This window comes from Heloderma suspectum, chromosome 3, assembly GCF_057233095.1.
Source record: "Heloderma suspectum isolate Gila_16-S chromosome 3, 16-S_ref, whole genome shotgun sequence".
Taxonomy (NCBI): Eukaryota; Metazoa; Chordata; class Lepidosauria; order Squamata; family Helodermatidae; genus Heloderma; species Heloderma suspectum.
The window spans coordinates 118,471,749-118,488,917 of NC_139460.1; the positions used below are offsets into that span (position 1 = coordinate 118,471,749).

The 17,169-nt window shown below is 43.6% G+C and overlaps 1 protein-coding gene across 1 annotated transcript in view; it reads left to right on the forward strand.

The window, feature by feature from the left end:
• LOC146350108 (arylsulfatase H-like) overlaps positions 1-17,169 on the forward strand; it is a 39,414-nt gene that overhangs the window by 19,929 nt on the left and 2,316 nt on the right. The window contains exons 4-9 of the mRNA XM_084841768.1: positions 6,191-6,312; positions 6,995-7,117; positions 10,102-10,525; positions 11,073-11,209; positions 12,042-12,176; positions 15,020-15,182. Coding sequence (XP_084697894.1) covers positions 6,191-6,312; positions 6,995-7,117; positions 10,102-10,525; positions 11,073-11,209; positions 12,042-12,176; positions 15,020-15,182 — 1,104 coding nt within the window. The remainder of the gene's footprint in view (positions 1-6,190; positions 6,313-6,994; positions 7,118-10,101; positions 10,526-11,072; positions 11,210-12,041; positions 12,177-15,019; positions 15,183-17,169) is intronic.

Consider the following 17,169-nt stretch of genomic DNA (forward strand, 5'->3'; position numbering starts at 1 on the left):
CTCGCTCATCTCTCACAAGCACAGCAGCTGGCAGAGATTCCTCCTGCCAGCATTCCTGAGAGAGATAGTGACCCTGGCAGTGAGACAGCGCTGGAGGGGGGCTTGCTGGACGCTCGGCGCAGATGCAGGGAGCGGCGACAGATGGAGGGTGCCGAGAGGAGGCGCTCTGCTTGTTTGGCGCTCAAACAACAGTTGCATCCCGAGGACCCAAGGGTAAGAGGGAGGATCTCTCCATAGCCCATAAGTTCAGAGTCTTCCTACGCTTCTCCTTCAGACAGGGACCAACTGCCTTACCTAGAGCTTAGGCTGCTCTGCTATCTACCCCAGTGCAGTTCCTTGCTTAGTTGCTAGTGATTCGTATCTGTAAGAGTCATTCAGTAATAAAGGAATAAAGCCTTGGAAAGAATCCTCGTAATCTGTGTCCTGAGTTGGCTATTGGAGGGGACTGTAAGAGGCAGCTAGGGAGCTCCTGACAGCGTGTTCGACAGCCACCATTTACACAGGATTTATTTCTGGAAAGGCAGAGAGTCACCATTTTTAAAATATGCTGGCAGCTGTCTTCTTGTTCCAAGGAGTCACTATTTTTAAATGGCGGACCACGGACTTTACTTCCTGGAAAATGGACGGTTGGTAAGGGATGGGTTGCACCTCACAAGGGCTGGGAAGTATGTGTTTGGCCACAGCATGAAGAACTTGATCAGGAGGGCTTTAAACTGAATCCTATGGTGAAGGGAGACGTAAAGTTGGGGGTAAAAATGGACGAAAGCTCATGCATCACAACGGACACAACAACAGCTCTAATAGTGCCCAATACAATAGTAGTCTTCAAAAACATGTAGGAAGAAAGCCAGACTACAAAGCACATGGTCTTCGATGTCTATATACTACTGCCCAGAGTATGGGAAACAAACAGAACAAACTTGAACTCTTAATACGGGAGGGAAGTTATGACTTGATAGGTGTAACTGAAACTTGGTGGGATGACTCCCATGACTGGAATACAGCAGTTGAAAGATATAACTTGCTCAGAAGGAACAGAAAGGGAGGTAGAGTTGCACTATATGTTAAAGATACATATCTCTGCACAGAAATACAGGTGGATGAGCTCGGTAGCCCCATCGAGACCATCTGGGTTAAAATAAATGGAGCAAAGAATAAAAGGAACATGGTGGTCGGAGTCTACTACCAGCCACCCAGTCAAGGAGAAGACAAGGATGAAACTTTTGGAAAGCAAATTGCCAATGTTTCAAGAAAGCATGATGTAATAGTAATGGGGAACTTCAACTTCCCCAATATTTTTTGGGAGACAAATTCTGCAGAACATGGCCCAGGAAATTCCTGACTTGTGTGGTGGATAACTTCCTCCTACAGAAAGTAGAGGAAGGAACTAGAAGATTGGCTATCCTTAACTTGATCCTAACCCACAGAGATGACTTAGTGGGTAAAGTAGGGATGGCGGAGAATTCCGCCACGGATTTCAGTGAGGCCGAATGCCAGTGCATTTGGCCCCTGAAACCCGTGGTGGAACAGCCGCCCCCCCACCCCCACCCAGCAGAATCTCCCCTGGGACGTAGCTGCCTTTGCCGTGATAAGCAGCCTAGGCTACATAAATATTTACATAGCCTATCACGGAAAGAGCAGCGGCGCAAATGGCGTAGCGGCCGCCATTTGCACCCCTGCTCTTTGCCGTGATAAGCTACGTAAATACTTACATAGCCTATCATGGCAGCCTAGCCGGATGCAAATGGCGGCCGCAACGGTGGCCACCATTTCCATCCGCAGCAGCTGGCCGTGGCCGGAACTCTGGCTGCGGACGGCCCTGGCAGGTGGCTCTGCAGAGCCGCCGTGGAGCAGAGCTGGCCCAGCGAGGATTCCGGGGGGAGGGACGGAGCACTTCCCCCCCACCGCGAATCCAAGCTGTGAAAAGGTAAGTGACTTTCGTACATCCCTAGGGTAAAGTAGCAGTTACAGGAACTCTGGGTGAAAGCAACCATATTATACTTGAGTTCGTGGTTCTAAAGGAAGCAAAAGCCGAGTGTAGCCAAACACATACCCTGGATTTTAGGAAAGTCGATTTTAATAAACTCAGAACAATGATAAGTAAGGTCCCATGGCAAGCAACTCTAACGAGAAAAGGAGTCCAAGATGGGTGGGAGTTTTTAAAAAAGGAAATTCTCAAGGCTCAATTACAAACAATTCCAAAAAGAAAAGAAGGTGGAAGACAACAGAAGAAGCCAATGTGGCTTCACAAAAAGCTTAGCCATGACCTGAAAACAAAAAAGCACACATATAGGAAGTGGAAGGCAGGACAAGCTACAAAGGAAGAGTACAGGCAGGTAGCACAGAATTGCAGGGATGGCGTCAGGAAGACTAAAGCTGAGAACGAGTTGAGGTTAGCAAGGGAGGCTAAAAGCAACAAAAAGGCTTTCTTCAGATACGTGCATAGTAAAAGACAGAGGAAAGAAATGGTGGTTCGGCTATTAAATAAGGCTGGCAAAATGATAACAGATGACAAGGAAAAGGCAGAGGTGCTCAATTCCTACTTTGGCTCAGTCTTCTCCCAAAAGAGAGTATATGACCCCCCTGGCAAAGGCGAAGTACAGGCTGAAGGGGCAAGATTGCAGCTTGAGATCAATAGGCATATGGTCAAGGAACACCTAATTACTTTGAATGAGTTCAAATCTCCAGGGCCAGAGGAACTGCACCCTAGAGTAATAAAGGAACTGGCAGAAGAACTCTCAGAACCACTGTCTATTCTCTTTGAGCAATCATGGAGGACGGGTGAAGTGCCAGATGACTGGAGGAGGGCTAATGTTGTCCCTATCTTCAAAAAGGGTAAAAAGGAGGAACCTGGGAACTACAGACCAGTCAGTCTGATGTCAATCCCTGGGAAAATTCTGGAGCAGATGATGAAGCAATCCATCTGTAAGCAGCTTGAAAACAATGCAGTGATTACTCGAAGCCAACATGGATTTGTCAAGAACAAATCCTGCCAGACGAATCTGATCTCATCTTTTGATCAGGTAACCTCCCTTGTGCACTGTGGGAATGCTGTGGACGTAATATACCTCAACTTCAGCAAAGCTTTCGACAAAGTGCCCCATGATATCCTGATGAGCAAACTAGCTCAAAGTGGGTAGATGAAACAACTCTCAGGTGGATCCACAGCTGGCTACAGAATTGGACTCAGAGAGTGCTTATCAATGGGATCTTCTCAAACTGGGGAGAGGTAATGAGCGGGGTACCGCTGGGCTCAGTCCTGGGCCCAGTGCTCTTCAACATTTTTATTAATGACTTGGAGGAGGAGGTGCAGGGAATGCTGATAAAATTTGCAGATGACACAAAATTGGGCGGGATAGCTAATACTTTGGAAGACAGAAACTAAATTCAAAGTGATCTGGATAGACTGGAGCGCTGGGCAGAAAACAACAGAATGACATTTAATAGGGATAAATGCCAAGTTCTGCACCTAGGAAAAAGAAACCAAATGCACAGTTACAAGACAGGGGATACGTGGCTCAACAACATGACAAGCGAGAAGGATCTTGGAATTGTTGCCAATCACAAGCTGAATAAGAGCCAACAATGTGATGTGGCTGCAAAAAAGGCAAATGCTATTTTGGGCCGCATTAATAGAAGGATAGCTTCCAAATCACGTGAAGTACTAGTTCCCCTCTATTCAGCACTGCTTAGGCCTCATCTTGAGTACTGTGTCCAGTTCTGGGCACCACAGATTAAGAAGGATGCAGACAAACTGGAGAAGGTTCAGAGGAGGGTCTGATCAGGGGATGATCAGGGGACTGGAAACAAAGCCCTATGAGGAGAGATGGAAAGAACTGGGCATGTTTAGCCTTGAGAAGAGAAGACTGAGGGGAGATATGATAGCGCTCTTCAGGTACTGGAAAGGTTGCCACAGAGAGGAAGGCCAGGATCTCTTCTCGATCATGCCAGAGTGCAGGACATGGAATAAGGGGCTCAAGTTACAGGAAGCCAGACAGATCCCGGCTGAACATCAAGAAAAATGTCCTGGCTGTTAGAGCAATACGGCAGTGGAACCAATGACCTAGGGAGGTAGTGGGCTCTCCCACAGTGGAGGCATTCAAGATGAAACTGGACAGCCATCTGTCAGGGATGCTTTGACTTAGATTCCTGCACTGAGCAGGGGGTTGGACCCGATGGTCTTATAGGCCCCTTCCAACCCTGCTCTTCTATGATTCTATGACTCCTTGGAAGTTCGAACAAGAAGACGGCTGCCAGTAAATGTCCCGAGGGCCCAGGAGCTGGCAGTGGTGATGACTTCTATGACTCCCTAGAACAAGAAGAGGCTGCCGGCACACATCCTGAGGCTCCAGGTAAGGAGCTAGGGGTTCGCACGGCATGGGGGGCCATCGGGAGGGAGCAGGATTCGGATGGCCGAATCCTGCTTCAGTTCCAGAGGCCGAAGCAGGTCAGGGAACCCTCAAATCATCCCAAAGCAAATTGGACCTGCTCAGAAGCCCCAAAGCAGCCTCCAAGGTGGATCGGGGGATCCCTGCACAGCCCTGATAAATACACACTCTGTTAAATGCTAGATATATACCAGCACATTTCCGCTACACTGTCATTTATTTCATACCTGTCTCAGCTTTGGAGTACTCCTGGATCCAGCTTAGCTTCTGGATGCTGAGCTGGCAACTATGGCCAGAGGTCTTTTTGACCAGCTTAGCCTGCTGTGCCTGCTGCACCCGTTCCTAGCTAGGTAAGATCTGGTTTGGTGGCCAATTCTAAATTACCAAAAAGGAGGAAATGCATCTGCAGAAAAAGGACAAAAGAGACACACATTTGCATATGATAATGTATATGTATAGAGGCACATCTAGAAATAATTATTATAATTTAAATAGAAATTATAGTGCAGAAGACTGTGACCAGGTGACCTGTGCGGAGCGACCTGCTCATTCTGCTGTCCAGGTGCTCACTGTGGATGGGCAACCATTCTTGTAGGTCTTTATCTTTAAACTGGAAGTGGACAGGGCAGCCCTTCAAACAGAGGACATCTTCAAAGACAGGGTGGTCCTCTGGCAGCCTTTCCAATAGAGGGCTGTCCTCTGTAAAAGAGGACACAGGGTCACCTGGCTATGGTAATGGAGGCCTTAGTTACATCAAGACTTGGTTACTGCCTTTGAAAAATGTCCAGAAACGTCAATTGGTCTACAGTGCAGAAGCTGGAGTTTTGGTGGCAACTGGCTCTCAAGAACACATGGCTGCCTTTTGGAACAGCTTCATTGGACTCTGAGCTGTTTTTTGGCCCAATTCAAAGTACTGCTCATCACATTTTAAAAACCCTGAATGGCTTAGTACCAGGATACTTGAAGGACTGTTGCCTCCTGTATGAGCCTGCCCACTCATGAAGATTGACTGGAGAAGCTCTCTAACATCTACAGCATGGTTGGCAGGGAAGTGGGAGAGAGCCTTCTTTGGGGTTATGCCGAGGCTTTGGAACTCCCTGCTTAGGGAGGCCCATTTTCCCATTTCCCTCTTGGCTTCCTGCCAGTTTGCAAAGACTTTTTTCTTCAAAGCTGGTGCCCTCCAGATGTTTTGGATCTCGATTCCCATCTACTCCAACCAGCATGGCTAATAATAAGGAATGCTCACAATTGTAATCAAAACATCTGGAGGGCTCCAGGTTGGGGAAGGCTGTATTAAACTATAGTTTAGTGCTATGTGCACAAGACTTGGAGGACTCATGCAGTCCTCCACCGCTGCGATGAGGAGATTGGAAACTCTTTGCTTCTGTTTTCAATTAACATAAAATCTGAGCACCTTACATAGAGCATTATATTTCTTCCATAAATGTATATATGCTGGGTCAGATCCATATTTAGGGATGTGCATGCTTGCAGAAGAGTAGGGAAAATGTTAGGAGAACATTTAGTTTGGCCCTAAGTAAGACTAACATTAGCTACAACCCATTGAAAAACTTATAGGCATTAATGGCTACATTATATTGTTTTGTTTTTCATGAATTGAATAAGAGGGCACAACTTCTCACTACATGTTTTGAACTGCTGTCGGCCATCCCTCAACTGTACCTACTCCATTAATTTTGTCTTGTGAAAGAAGCTTGGTCAGCTTCCAAACCTTACTAGACATTTTCTATTTGCTTTCTAAACATTCAGCTCAAACAACCTGTGCTAATGCTTTCTTTCAGGACTCCTAATATTGATCGGCTTGCAAAGGAAGGATTGAAACTTACTCAGCACATTGCTGCAGCACCCCTTTGCACTCCAAGCAGAGCTGCTTTCCTGACGGGCAGATATCCCATTAGATCAGGTTTGCTATCTAGTCTTAACTTTTGTCTTTAGACACATCTATGGAAATGTTCTTTACATTAGTCCTGGAGTATTGGATATTGTTGGGTAGGTTCAAGGTTGGATGAGATGACTACCTGAATCATGGCTGGCCCTACCATTAGGCAGAGTGAGGCACCTGCCTCAGGCAGCAGATGCTGAGAGTGGGGTGGCAGCAGTGGAAGCCCCCCAGCTGTCCTATATGAACTCTCTAGCTATTCCCCTCTATTGGGGGAAAGCTGTGATGCCACACAACTTGTCCTGGGCCCTTTAAACTAGCCTGCTGCCCCAAGTGTGGTGGAGGACACTATCCTATTGTCAATGTTAAAGTAAGATTCAACTGCCAGTCCAGTTATCTTCAGTATGTGGACTAGGAAGAGGGTGCCATCTTGTCCTTCTCCTCGGCAGCAAAAAGTCTTGGGCCAGTCGTGACTTGACTCTATTGAGACTGTTACAGAATAATCTAAGATACCAGCTTTTCAACTTTCCCATCATAGATACTGTCACTGGGCAGGCCCCATAAATCACAGCATTTTCATTTACTGTCAATTGGTTAAGGCAGGGCAGGAAAATTGTAGTCTTTCTTTAGAACTGTACTTGGCTGACCTATCAAAGCTCACAGTCCTATTACTGGCTATCTGTTATATGTAAACTTTAAATCTTAGGTATGGATGAAACGGAGGGTGCTCGTGTCCTTACTTGGCTTGCTGGTTCAGGTGGCCTTCCTCCAAATGAGACTACTTTTGCTAAGATATTGCAGAAGCAAGGCTACACTACTGGCTTAATAGGTAGGAAGATTTATGTTGTAGCATCTGGGTGAAAGAAAGTGCACCTATCATTGAAACATCTCGCTCATCTAGAATTAATGATGCTTGGCTGCATTTCACCATAATCATCAGAAAGCTTTCCAAACAGCTTTTAATTAATGCTTCCAAAATATAGCAGAAGCATTAATTAAAAACCTGTTTGGTAAAAGAGAAAAGAAAAGCATGTGCTAATTTTCACCCTCAGAGAATATTCAGTTCAGCTGCAGCCCAAATAAGCATTTTTCTAAGATTCATCTGCTTTGATTGTTACCCAAGGACTTAAACCTTGAATTATCAGAGCTGGTTATCATTTTGTAGAGACCAAATGGAAGTTGAAGTTTGGAACTCCCTTGAATAAAGGTCAGTTTGGGGACAGAAGATGCTGCAGTATTTATCATTATTTATTTTATACATTTTAATTTTGCCTTTAAAAGATTTAATCTGCCTTTAAAATATTCCAAGGCAGCTCACAAACTGGAGACCATGAAACAACAATAAAACAATAATTTAAAAACACATCAGCAAAATCTAATCTAGGAGTAGGGATATCTGCTGATGGGAAATCTGGCCATTTGGGGGCTTGGCAGATTTTTGTAGTGCCCCCAACCTGGCTTGCATTTACGAGCCAAGCCATATTTGTCCCTGAAATCCAGGAACTTTTTCAAGGGGAAGAGTTGGCATAAAAAGCAATTTGTACAAATTGCACAAATTTCAGCTGTACTTTGCACATATTATGCAAATTCTGACCACAATTCCATAATTTACACAAATTGCAGCCTTAGTTTGCACAATTTGCTTTACACAAATTTAAAAAACAACAGAAATCCATGAGCTGGCCCGACTTGATGCAGATTGAGTTGGGCCAGCTCACAGAAAAGTGAGCCGAAGTCTGAGGGGGTGGTGAGCTGACTAAAGCTTGGAGAGCTTCAATACTCTACCCCACCCTGATGGATGCCTCCAACATCCATATCTTGGAGCTAGCAAAAAGAATAAAACCAATTCTTAAATGCCTAACAAAATAAAAAGACTGTCAAAGGCCATCTACAAATAGGAAGAAAGGAAGCTTGATGAATTTCCCCAGGAAGAGAGTTCCACAATAGTGGTGCTTCCACCAAGAATGTGTCATCCTTTGTACCTACTACCATTCTGATCTTGACTAATGATGGTCCAGAGAACATGGCCCCTGATGCCAGTCTTAGAGCTTAGTAGCATTCTGATGAGAGTGAGACCAGCCCAAACCTTGGATGGCCAAAGTGGAACCCTGAATACCCCGTAAAACAAAAGACATGGGTAAAGCACTGTCCCTCAGCACCACCTTCTGGCTATGCCCATATAGGAATGACCAGTGCCACTATAGCACAGTGGTTCCAAGTTTAACCCCAGCAACCCAACACAGAAAGATACCATGGCTGAAAGTACTGAATGCTGCTTGAGGGGGCCTTCCTCTCCCTCTGTGTCCTGAAACAGGTCATCCACCAGGCTGACCAAGGGCCTGTTTCTACCAGTGATTTACTCCAAACTGGCTGTGTGTTGAGGTCGTTAGGGATACATGACATCGTGCCCATCCAGCAGCCACCCCGGAGCTTACCACAGAAAAACCGGATTTCCTGAGGCTGCTTAAGGTCCGATTCTTTTCCTTAAGTTTGGTTCTCCCCAGTACAGTTGCTATGTGCCCCAACTCCCGCACTGACCTTGGCCCTGCCCAGGGGTGTGCCTTTCAACATGACCCTGGTAAAAGGGTGTTTCCCGTCCCTGCACAAACCAATTAGTGTCTCCTCAGAAGTAACTCCGATTGTGCTGAATGAGGCTTTCCCTCTGAATGCCCACAGAACTTACAGAGATCCCCCTCAATTGACATGACACAGTTTAAAACCCAATTCCCTAAATGCAATAAAACATGATCTTCAGGCTCCGATTCTCCTTTGTTTAGTTTATTGCCTTAGGAAGAAACTACTTTGACCCTTCATTGTAGAGATCCTATAACGGGGGGTTCACTCATCTCTAGTTATGTGAGGTAGGGCCTTCTTAATTTTGGTGACCAGAGTGTGGAATTCCCTCCTTCAGAAGACCTATCTATCCTCTTTCCTTTGAACCTTTCATAGATTAGTGAAGACCACCTTGCTTAGACTGGCTTTCACAATTTCGATTAATTTTTGCTCCCTACTGACGTGGTTTGCACATAATGCTAACCCTGGTAATTATGGGTTGGTGTGATGTGTAAATGTGGCTGCACTAATAAACCATGGTTTGTTAACCATGAATAATCCAGAAAGAGAACCCATAGTTTGTTGTCGGATTGTGAATTCTGGGTTGTTTCAACCATGGGTTGTTTTTATATGTGGGTTATTCAGAACTCTGGGTTGTTCATGGGCTGTTTCACCAGTCTACAGAGGCAGTGGGCAAGAGCGGTCAAAACATTCCAGCCACTCCACATGCCAGTACTACAGCACTGCAAAGGCATTTGGGATACAGGGAGGGAGTGGGCAAAGGAGGAAGGAAACAAACAACCCAGGGACAGAGAAAACAAACCACAGTTAGTTAGTTTGATTGTCTGCCAAACAAACCCTGGTTAGGAAAACAAACTATTGGTTAAATAAACCATGGGTTAGTATTATGCGTGAAGCAGGCCACTGAATGATGCTTTTTAATTGACTTGATTCTGTGTTGTTGCTATTTTTATTATTTTAATTTTGTTGGTGTCTACTGTTTTTTTAATTATAGCTGGACACTGCTTTGGGGACTTTGCTGAAAAGCAGCCTATACATTTTGAAAAGATAACATAATACAATGTGTTAAAGGACTATATAGAGGGTTTTTTGAACATATGTGGCTAGCTCCCCTGAAAGAAAAAGAACATTTCATATTTGGAATGAGTTGGAAAATTTGGAAACCTTTGTCACTAAACCTTCCTTTGCTCCCAATAGTTGACAACATTGTTACATAATATATTCAATTCTGTTTTTCAGGGAAGTGGCATCTAGGTGTGAATTGCAGATACCATAAGGACAACTGCCATCATCCCTTAAATCATGGATTTAATTATTTTTATGGGATGCCATTTTCATTAATGGGTGATTGTCAAATAACACAGCCTCCAGAGATGGATATGTCAGTGCGACTCAAACTCTGGTCTTACACTCAAATGATTGTCCTTGCTGTGCTTACTCTTATAGCAGCCAAACTTACTGATCTGGTGCCTGTCAGTTGGAAAACAATCTTCCTGCTGGCTTTGTTTGGCTTCTTATTCTTCATTTCCTGGTTCTCAAGCTATGGATTTGTAAGATACTGGAATTGTATTATGATGAAAAACTATGACATTACAGAACAGCCAATGAAGGTAGAGAGAGCTGTACCTCTTATGCTGAATGAAACCATTTCCTTTATTGAAAGGTAAAACAAGATTCTTTTAATAAATTATTTGGGGTCATGAATGTGCGAGATGAAATGAAGCGCCCATGTTGATTTTTTTTTAAAACTCACTGAGTATAGAGACAGAAACAAGAGGACCTTTATAAAGTTCCTTTATTTTTAATCTGCAAAATGGCCACCATGTCTTTCCAGTTTTTGAATTCTTGGGGCACTTCCGTAGCATATAAAGGACTTAGAGTTTTATGGCTCCAGAGGTAAAAGCTACCTGGTCAATTGCATAATCATTTAGGAAGAGAGTTCCCTGAAACCATCAATTTTGATTAAAAGTGTTTGAGATGACTTTGTCCCCTCATCTAGAAAGAGAATTATTTTCAAATATTATAGAAGTAAGAAAGGTATATTGGGATTTAATAGTATTAGCATACAAGGTTGGTAGTGGAATGGCGTAATGAAGCAGCTACTATCAGTATAGATTCTTCACAAGGCATTGTCAAAAGAAATAGAAAATTATACATACATCATTTAATTTTTCCTTGGAAATTTATAAATGGCAATTTTTGTTTTTTAGAAACAAGCAAGGGCCATTCCTCCTGTTCGTTTCTTTCTTGCATGTTCACACACCACTGGTTACCACGGAAAATTTCACTGGGACAAGCAAGCATGGACTGTATGGGGACAATGTTGAAGAGATGGACTGGATGGTGGGCAAGTAGATGTCAACAAATCATATCATTATTAACAGGCCAATAGATACCATTTAAAAATGTTAACATGTAGACTGACCCCAAGTCAAGCTTTTATTTCATGGTTACATCACACATCTGTAGGGTGCCAAGTCAGGGAAAGCTGCTCTGTCTTATCACTTCTCATTGTGATACGGTACGGACTTGATGTATTCAAGAGTTCTGGATCAAAGACGAGGAGTTAAGTCTCCCCATTGTACCATTCAGTTGTCTCCATTCATTTCCATGAAATTTGAACTACAGTCCTATGGGGAAATCAGTGGGACATATTCCCAGGCAAATGGGGTTAGGATTGGGCTGTTGCTGGATTATGCACCCCTTGACTATGAAACCTACTACACAATGTCTAGAAACTGTTTGAAGTAACTGGGAATTACTTATTAAGCTGTTGGTCAAACATACAGAAGCAATAAATTCTTTGAAAGCACTAGTGCATTATAGTAACAGCTTGCAGTTCAGAAGGGAGAAATAGCATTTATATTCTGCTCTGTAAGCATGAAAAAAAAGCAGTATGAATAATTTTCAAGACCGTTGCTATCTCCTGCAGTGAGTGTGTTTGAGCTCACTTTATGCCATTGCTATACATTTCTTGGAATCTCACTGAAAACTTTGGGGGGAAAAATTAAGGTTATCTTAATCTGAGCTTGAAATATGTGGCTAAGTGCAGTGGCACAATTTTGCTCACATGCATAAAACTACTCAGAATACAATGAGAAAATGTTACATGAGATGGGGGAGGGAGTGTTACTTCTTTTAAGCCTTATTGATACAGACACGTCACTTCTGGTTTACAGGAAGAATTCTGGATACACTTGACTCTGAAAACTTGAAAAACAGCACGCTGACATATTTCGCCTCTGACCATGGTGGACATTTAGAGGCTCAGCAAGGAAATACTCAAAGAGGTGGTTCAAATGGCATATACAAAGGTGAGAATTATGAGTTCCTCCACTGTGTTTCCTAATCTGCTTTAAGGAGTCTGTTGTATTTGACAGCACATCAGATGCTACCTTAGGGTGTCATTTCAATATTGGAAGATCAAAATCAGGCTGAGCAAAAAGAGGTATCCACAGTACAAAAACTACCAATGTGTGCATAGTTTAAATTAGAGAATGCAACAACAGCAACAACAACAACAACAGCAGCAACAACAACAACAACAACAGCTCCATGATTTGTGAAAAATCAAGATATCCAGTACAAAAGCAGTTAAAAGTTTCAGAGAAAATCTGAAGGAACTGTAGGAAAAGCAGGGCTTTCAAGATCATACTTCAAGTGAGGGGAACTGGAAGAAAAAATGGGAAAATTGACTATTAATTCTCCTAGATCTCTCAGCAGCTTTTGATACCATTGATCATGGTAGACTTCTGGACAGACTGTCTGAGTTGGAGACCAGGAGCACTGTGTTTCAATGGTTCCATTTCTACCTGTAGGGCCAATTCCATAAAATAGTGCTGGAGGGTCACTTATGCTTTGAGGTCCCCTCTTGTCCCCCATGCTTTTTAATATCTATATGAAGCTGCTGAGGGAAGTAATCTCACCATGATGACACCCAACTCAACTTCATTATGTCTTTTTTCTGGGCCAGATTATATGTGACATTAGTCACATGATTAGATGAATGTGCTTGACCCAGCCACTTTAAAATCACCCCCTCCCTGGCTGCTATTTGGCCCCCAAAGTGCTGCTTACTGCCGTTAGTTCAAAACATGGCCATGAGACTACTACCTGGGACTGGGCAATGGGAATGGATCTGCTTGGTGCTTAAGCAACTGCGCTGGCTTCATGTCCATTTCCAGGCACAGCTCGAAGTGCTGCTATTCACCTTTGAAGTGCCTACATGGCTTTGGGCCTGAGTACCTGAGAGATCACCAAGTCCAGCCATCCCCAACCTGATTCCTTCCAGATGTGTTGGACTGATACTCCTACCATTCCTCTTGGCCATACTGGGAATTATGGGAGTTGCAGTCCAACACAGCTGGAGACTGCCAGGTTGGAGAAGGCTGTCCTGGTCTAACACAGACCTGCTGGTATGCCTCTGTACGCGCCCCTGCCATCTAAGGTAGATTGATTTCCCCAGGGAGATTCACCTGGTACTTACTCTGACATTCTTTCATTAGATGAAACCCCATTTCATTTTCCCATGGTTTTAATTTTTCATTTGTAGTGGAACTGTATTAAACTGCTTTTATTATTTATTACATTTTAGTACATTTCTATACCGCCCCATAGCTGAAGCTCTCTGGGCAGTTTACAAAGGTGAAAACACTAAAAATATAGTATGCAGAATTTAAAACCATAAAAAGCACACAGACAGTATACACAGAGACAACATATATCTAAAAACAGCTTTGAGCAATCAGCCAAGCCATAAAACAAATCCAGGATCAATTAAAATTCATCACATGCTGCCAAATGCCTGGAAAAAGAGAAAAGTCTTGACCTGGCGCTGAAAAGATAACCATGTTGGCACCAGGCAAGCCTCATCAGGGAGATCATTCCATAATTGGGGGCCACCACCAAGAAGGCTCTCTCCCTTGTTGCTGTCTTCAGAGCCTCCCTTGGAGTAGGCATCTGGAGGAGGACCTTCGATGTTGAGCGTAGCCTAGTAGTATGTTTGGGCTGGGAGCGACACTCCATCAGGTACTGCAGTCCTGAGCCGTGTAAGGCTTTATAGGTTAAAACCAGCACCTTGAATCAGACTTGGAAACATATAGGCAGCCAATGCAAGTGGGCCAGAGTTGGTCTTATATGTTCAGACCTTCTGGTCCTCGTTATCAGTCTGGCCACACATTTTGCATGAGCTGCAGCCTCTGAACCATCTTATCCTGCTGTATATCTTGGTGATGATGTTTTTATCTTTTGGGTATTATTTTCTGAGCAACCCTGGGAAGATTACACACACACACACACACACACACACACACACACAGGTCAGGTATAAATGTATAAAATAAATAAAACAGCATCAAAGATAAAGCATAGCTATTGTGTCCTCCATATGTACAACATTCTAGTAGATGTTTAACACACAATAAGGTGTTTAAGTATGAATTGATGGAGAGGAGGTATACCCCCAAACTAGTTTGGAGTACCCCCAAACTAGTACCTCCTCCAAACATATGCCGAAATTTTGTGCCAGTTTTGTGCTGTTTTGTGCCACAAATCCTGAGTTTTGTGCTCCCACCCACAAGTGCATATTGTTACATCAAATGCAGGTTCGTACTTAACACACACACAAACCAGCATTGTCATATCACCTCCATATCTGTGCCAAACTTTTGTGCTAGCTTTGTGGTGTCTTGTGCCACAAATCCTGAGTTTTGTGCCACCACCAAAAGCGCATGAATGATGAACCTGCATTTCATATACCATTACACACTTATGGGTGGCAGCACAAAACTCAGGATTTGTGGCACAAAACAGCCCAAAACTGGCACGCAACTTTGGCATATGTTTGGAGGAGATACCAGTTTTGGGGTTTCATAAAATACAAAATATTGTTAGAATATTTTGGGATTGTCCCTGCATTCAATTAGTGCTGAAAGTAATATACAAATAACTAATATAATATGTATCTAATATACCAGTGTTGTGCAAAACCTATCCTGACAGGATGGCAAAAGAAAATATGTTTAAATGAAAAATGATTGTCATACCTTCTTAAGGAGAATTAATCTTAATATAATGTGTTGAGCTGAATTTGGACATAACAGATTTTTGAGCTGAGAACATTTGTTGTTTCAAAACTGATGTTGTATGACAACTCTAGGTGGAAAAGCCATGGCAGGCTGGGAAGGAGGAATCCGTGTCCCTGGAATAATTAGATGGACAGGAATGCTACCTGAGGGCAAGATTATTGCTGAACCAACAAGTCTAATGGACATTTACCCCACATTGGTTCACCTGGCTGGTGGGACAGTACCAAAGGACAGGTATGGATGCTCTTGAGCCAGACTCTTTCCTATCTTTGGTGTCTCAAAAAATGCTGAAAATTGACAGCACAGATCTACTTTGATTTTGGCTTATAAGAATGGCTAACTTCCCCTGACAACCTAAGCAAGATTTAGGTCCAGAACACTTTAAAACCTGCATTCCAATACTCTTCCAAACATTCACTACCTCATATGCTGGCTTTCCATTAAAATACACAACTGAGAGTAAGGGTGCTTGTAGAGTCTGGAAGCACCCTACGTTCATGAATACAGGAGCTGGGCACTGATACACATGTATCATGCCAAAGAGCAGATGCATGGCTTCTTCAGAACATTGTTATGCATGTCCTCTGTCCTCTGTGCAGGCTTGGGGGTTGCATATTCATAATGGTGGCCGCACGCGCCAAACATGGACTGCAGCTCATCGTAGGTTAAGTAACCCACAGTGAGCCCAGGATGCCCTGCAAACTGGCCCAATGTGTGGAGTTGTTCTGAGTTATATGTTTTTAATTTCATGCATTAAAGATTTTGGAACAGAACAAGAAATCTACAGTCTTAAATGAAGTTTTTTAATTTTAATCGTACATGGAAATCATATTGATTTCTTAAGCTGCAATGCTGTGTAAGCCCCATTGTTCTTTGTAAACATGCATAGGCCAGGAATGCATTTTATATTAGGAATAGGGTTAAATGTGCTGATTTTTATTTCTTTAGGCTGCAATCCTACAGCCGACCAGCTGGCCTCTGAAGGGCTGTAGGATGTTGCTGAAGTGCCACTGTGCCAGCTGAGCAGCACATATTCCACCAGAGAAGCCCACCTGAGCCCCAGTACACTGGGAGAAACTCTGCCAGTATAGATTGAATATTGCTAGTGCTTCACGGGCATTCATGGGAGGGGAAGGGGCATTCTGGTGGGAAGGTCTTAGATCCACAGGATCTAATACCGCCTCATTCCCATCACACGCTCCCAATTAGGGAGGAAATTTATGCCAACCTGGAACTCGCATCATGGTTTTACCCTCTAATTGATGTCAGTGGATGGGGGAAAATAATTTTTTTAAATGAACAAGAGAAAGACCACACACACACACACGTCCTGCCCTGGCCACCACAAGCCAGCAAGGCCTAGGTAGTGATGGTTCCTCAGCCACACACATACACATATGTGTTAAAACTCTGTTAAAAACTGTGGCTCTGTTAAAACTGTGGTCTGGAAAGCATGACTTCACTCCCATTTCCACTGAAATCAAGGTTTTACATTCATGCTCCCGATCAGAAATCCCATGTGCGCTTCAATACACATGCAAAGGAAATGCAGGTTTCCCATTCGCTTCAATGGAGGGTACTTTGATATTGTTTTTGTAAATGCAGAAGTGGACTGGGAAAGTCTTGAGGTTGGAAAGTTCTGTGTGCACATGAGAGCCTGCAAAGATTTGGAATTCAAAAAATGTATTAACAGATTATCTTAGAAGATAATTTGGATCTCTCTCTCTCTCTCTCTCTCTCTCTATATATATATATATATATATATATATGAAAGGCCACGGTGGCTTAGTGGTTAAGATGCTGAACTGCAGACCGGAAGGACAGCAGTTCAAGACCCGAGTGCCGCGTGACGGAGTGAGCTCCCGTCTTCAGTCCCAGCTCCTGCCAACCTAGCAGTTCGAAAGCAAGAAATTGCAAGTAGATAAATAGGCACCGCCTCAGCGGGAAAAGTAACAGCGTTCCGTGCACCTCAGTGTTCAGTCATGCCGGCCACATGACCACGGAAGCGTCTTCGGACAGCGCTGGCTCTTCGGCTTAGAAACGGGGATGAGCACCGCACCCTAGAGTCGGACACGACTGGTTGGGGACACCTTTACCTTTATATCTATCTATCTATCTATCTATCTATCTATCTATCTATCTATCTATCTATCTCACACATCACACACACACACACACTCCCAGCTCCAAGGACCTTGTTTTCAAACAATACTCAACCATT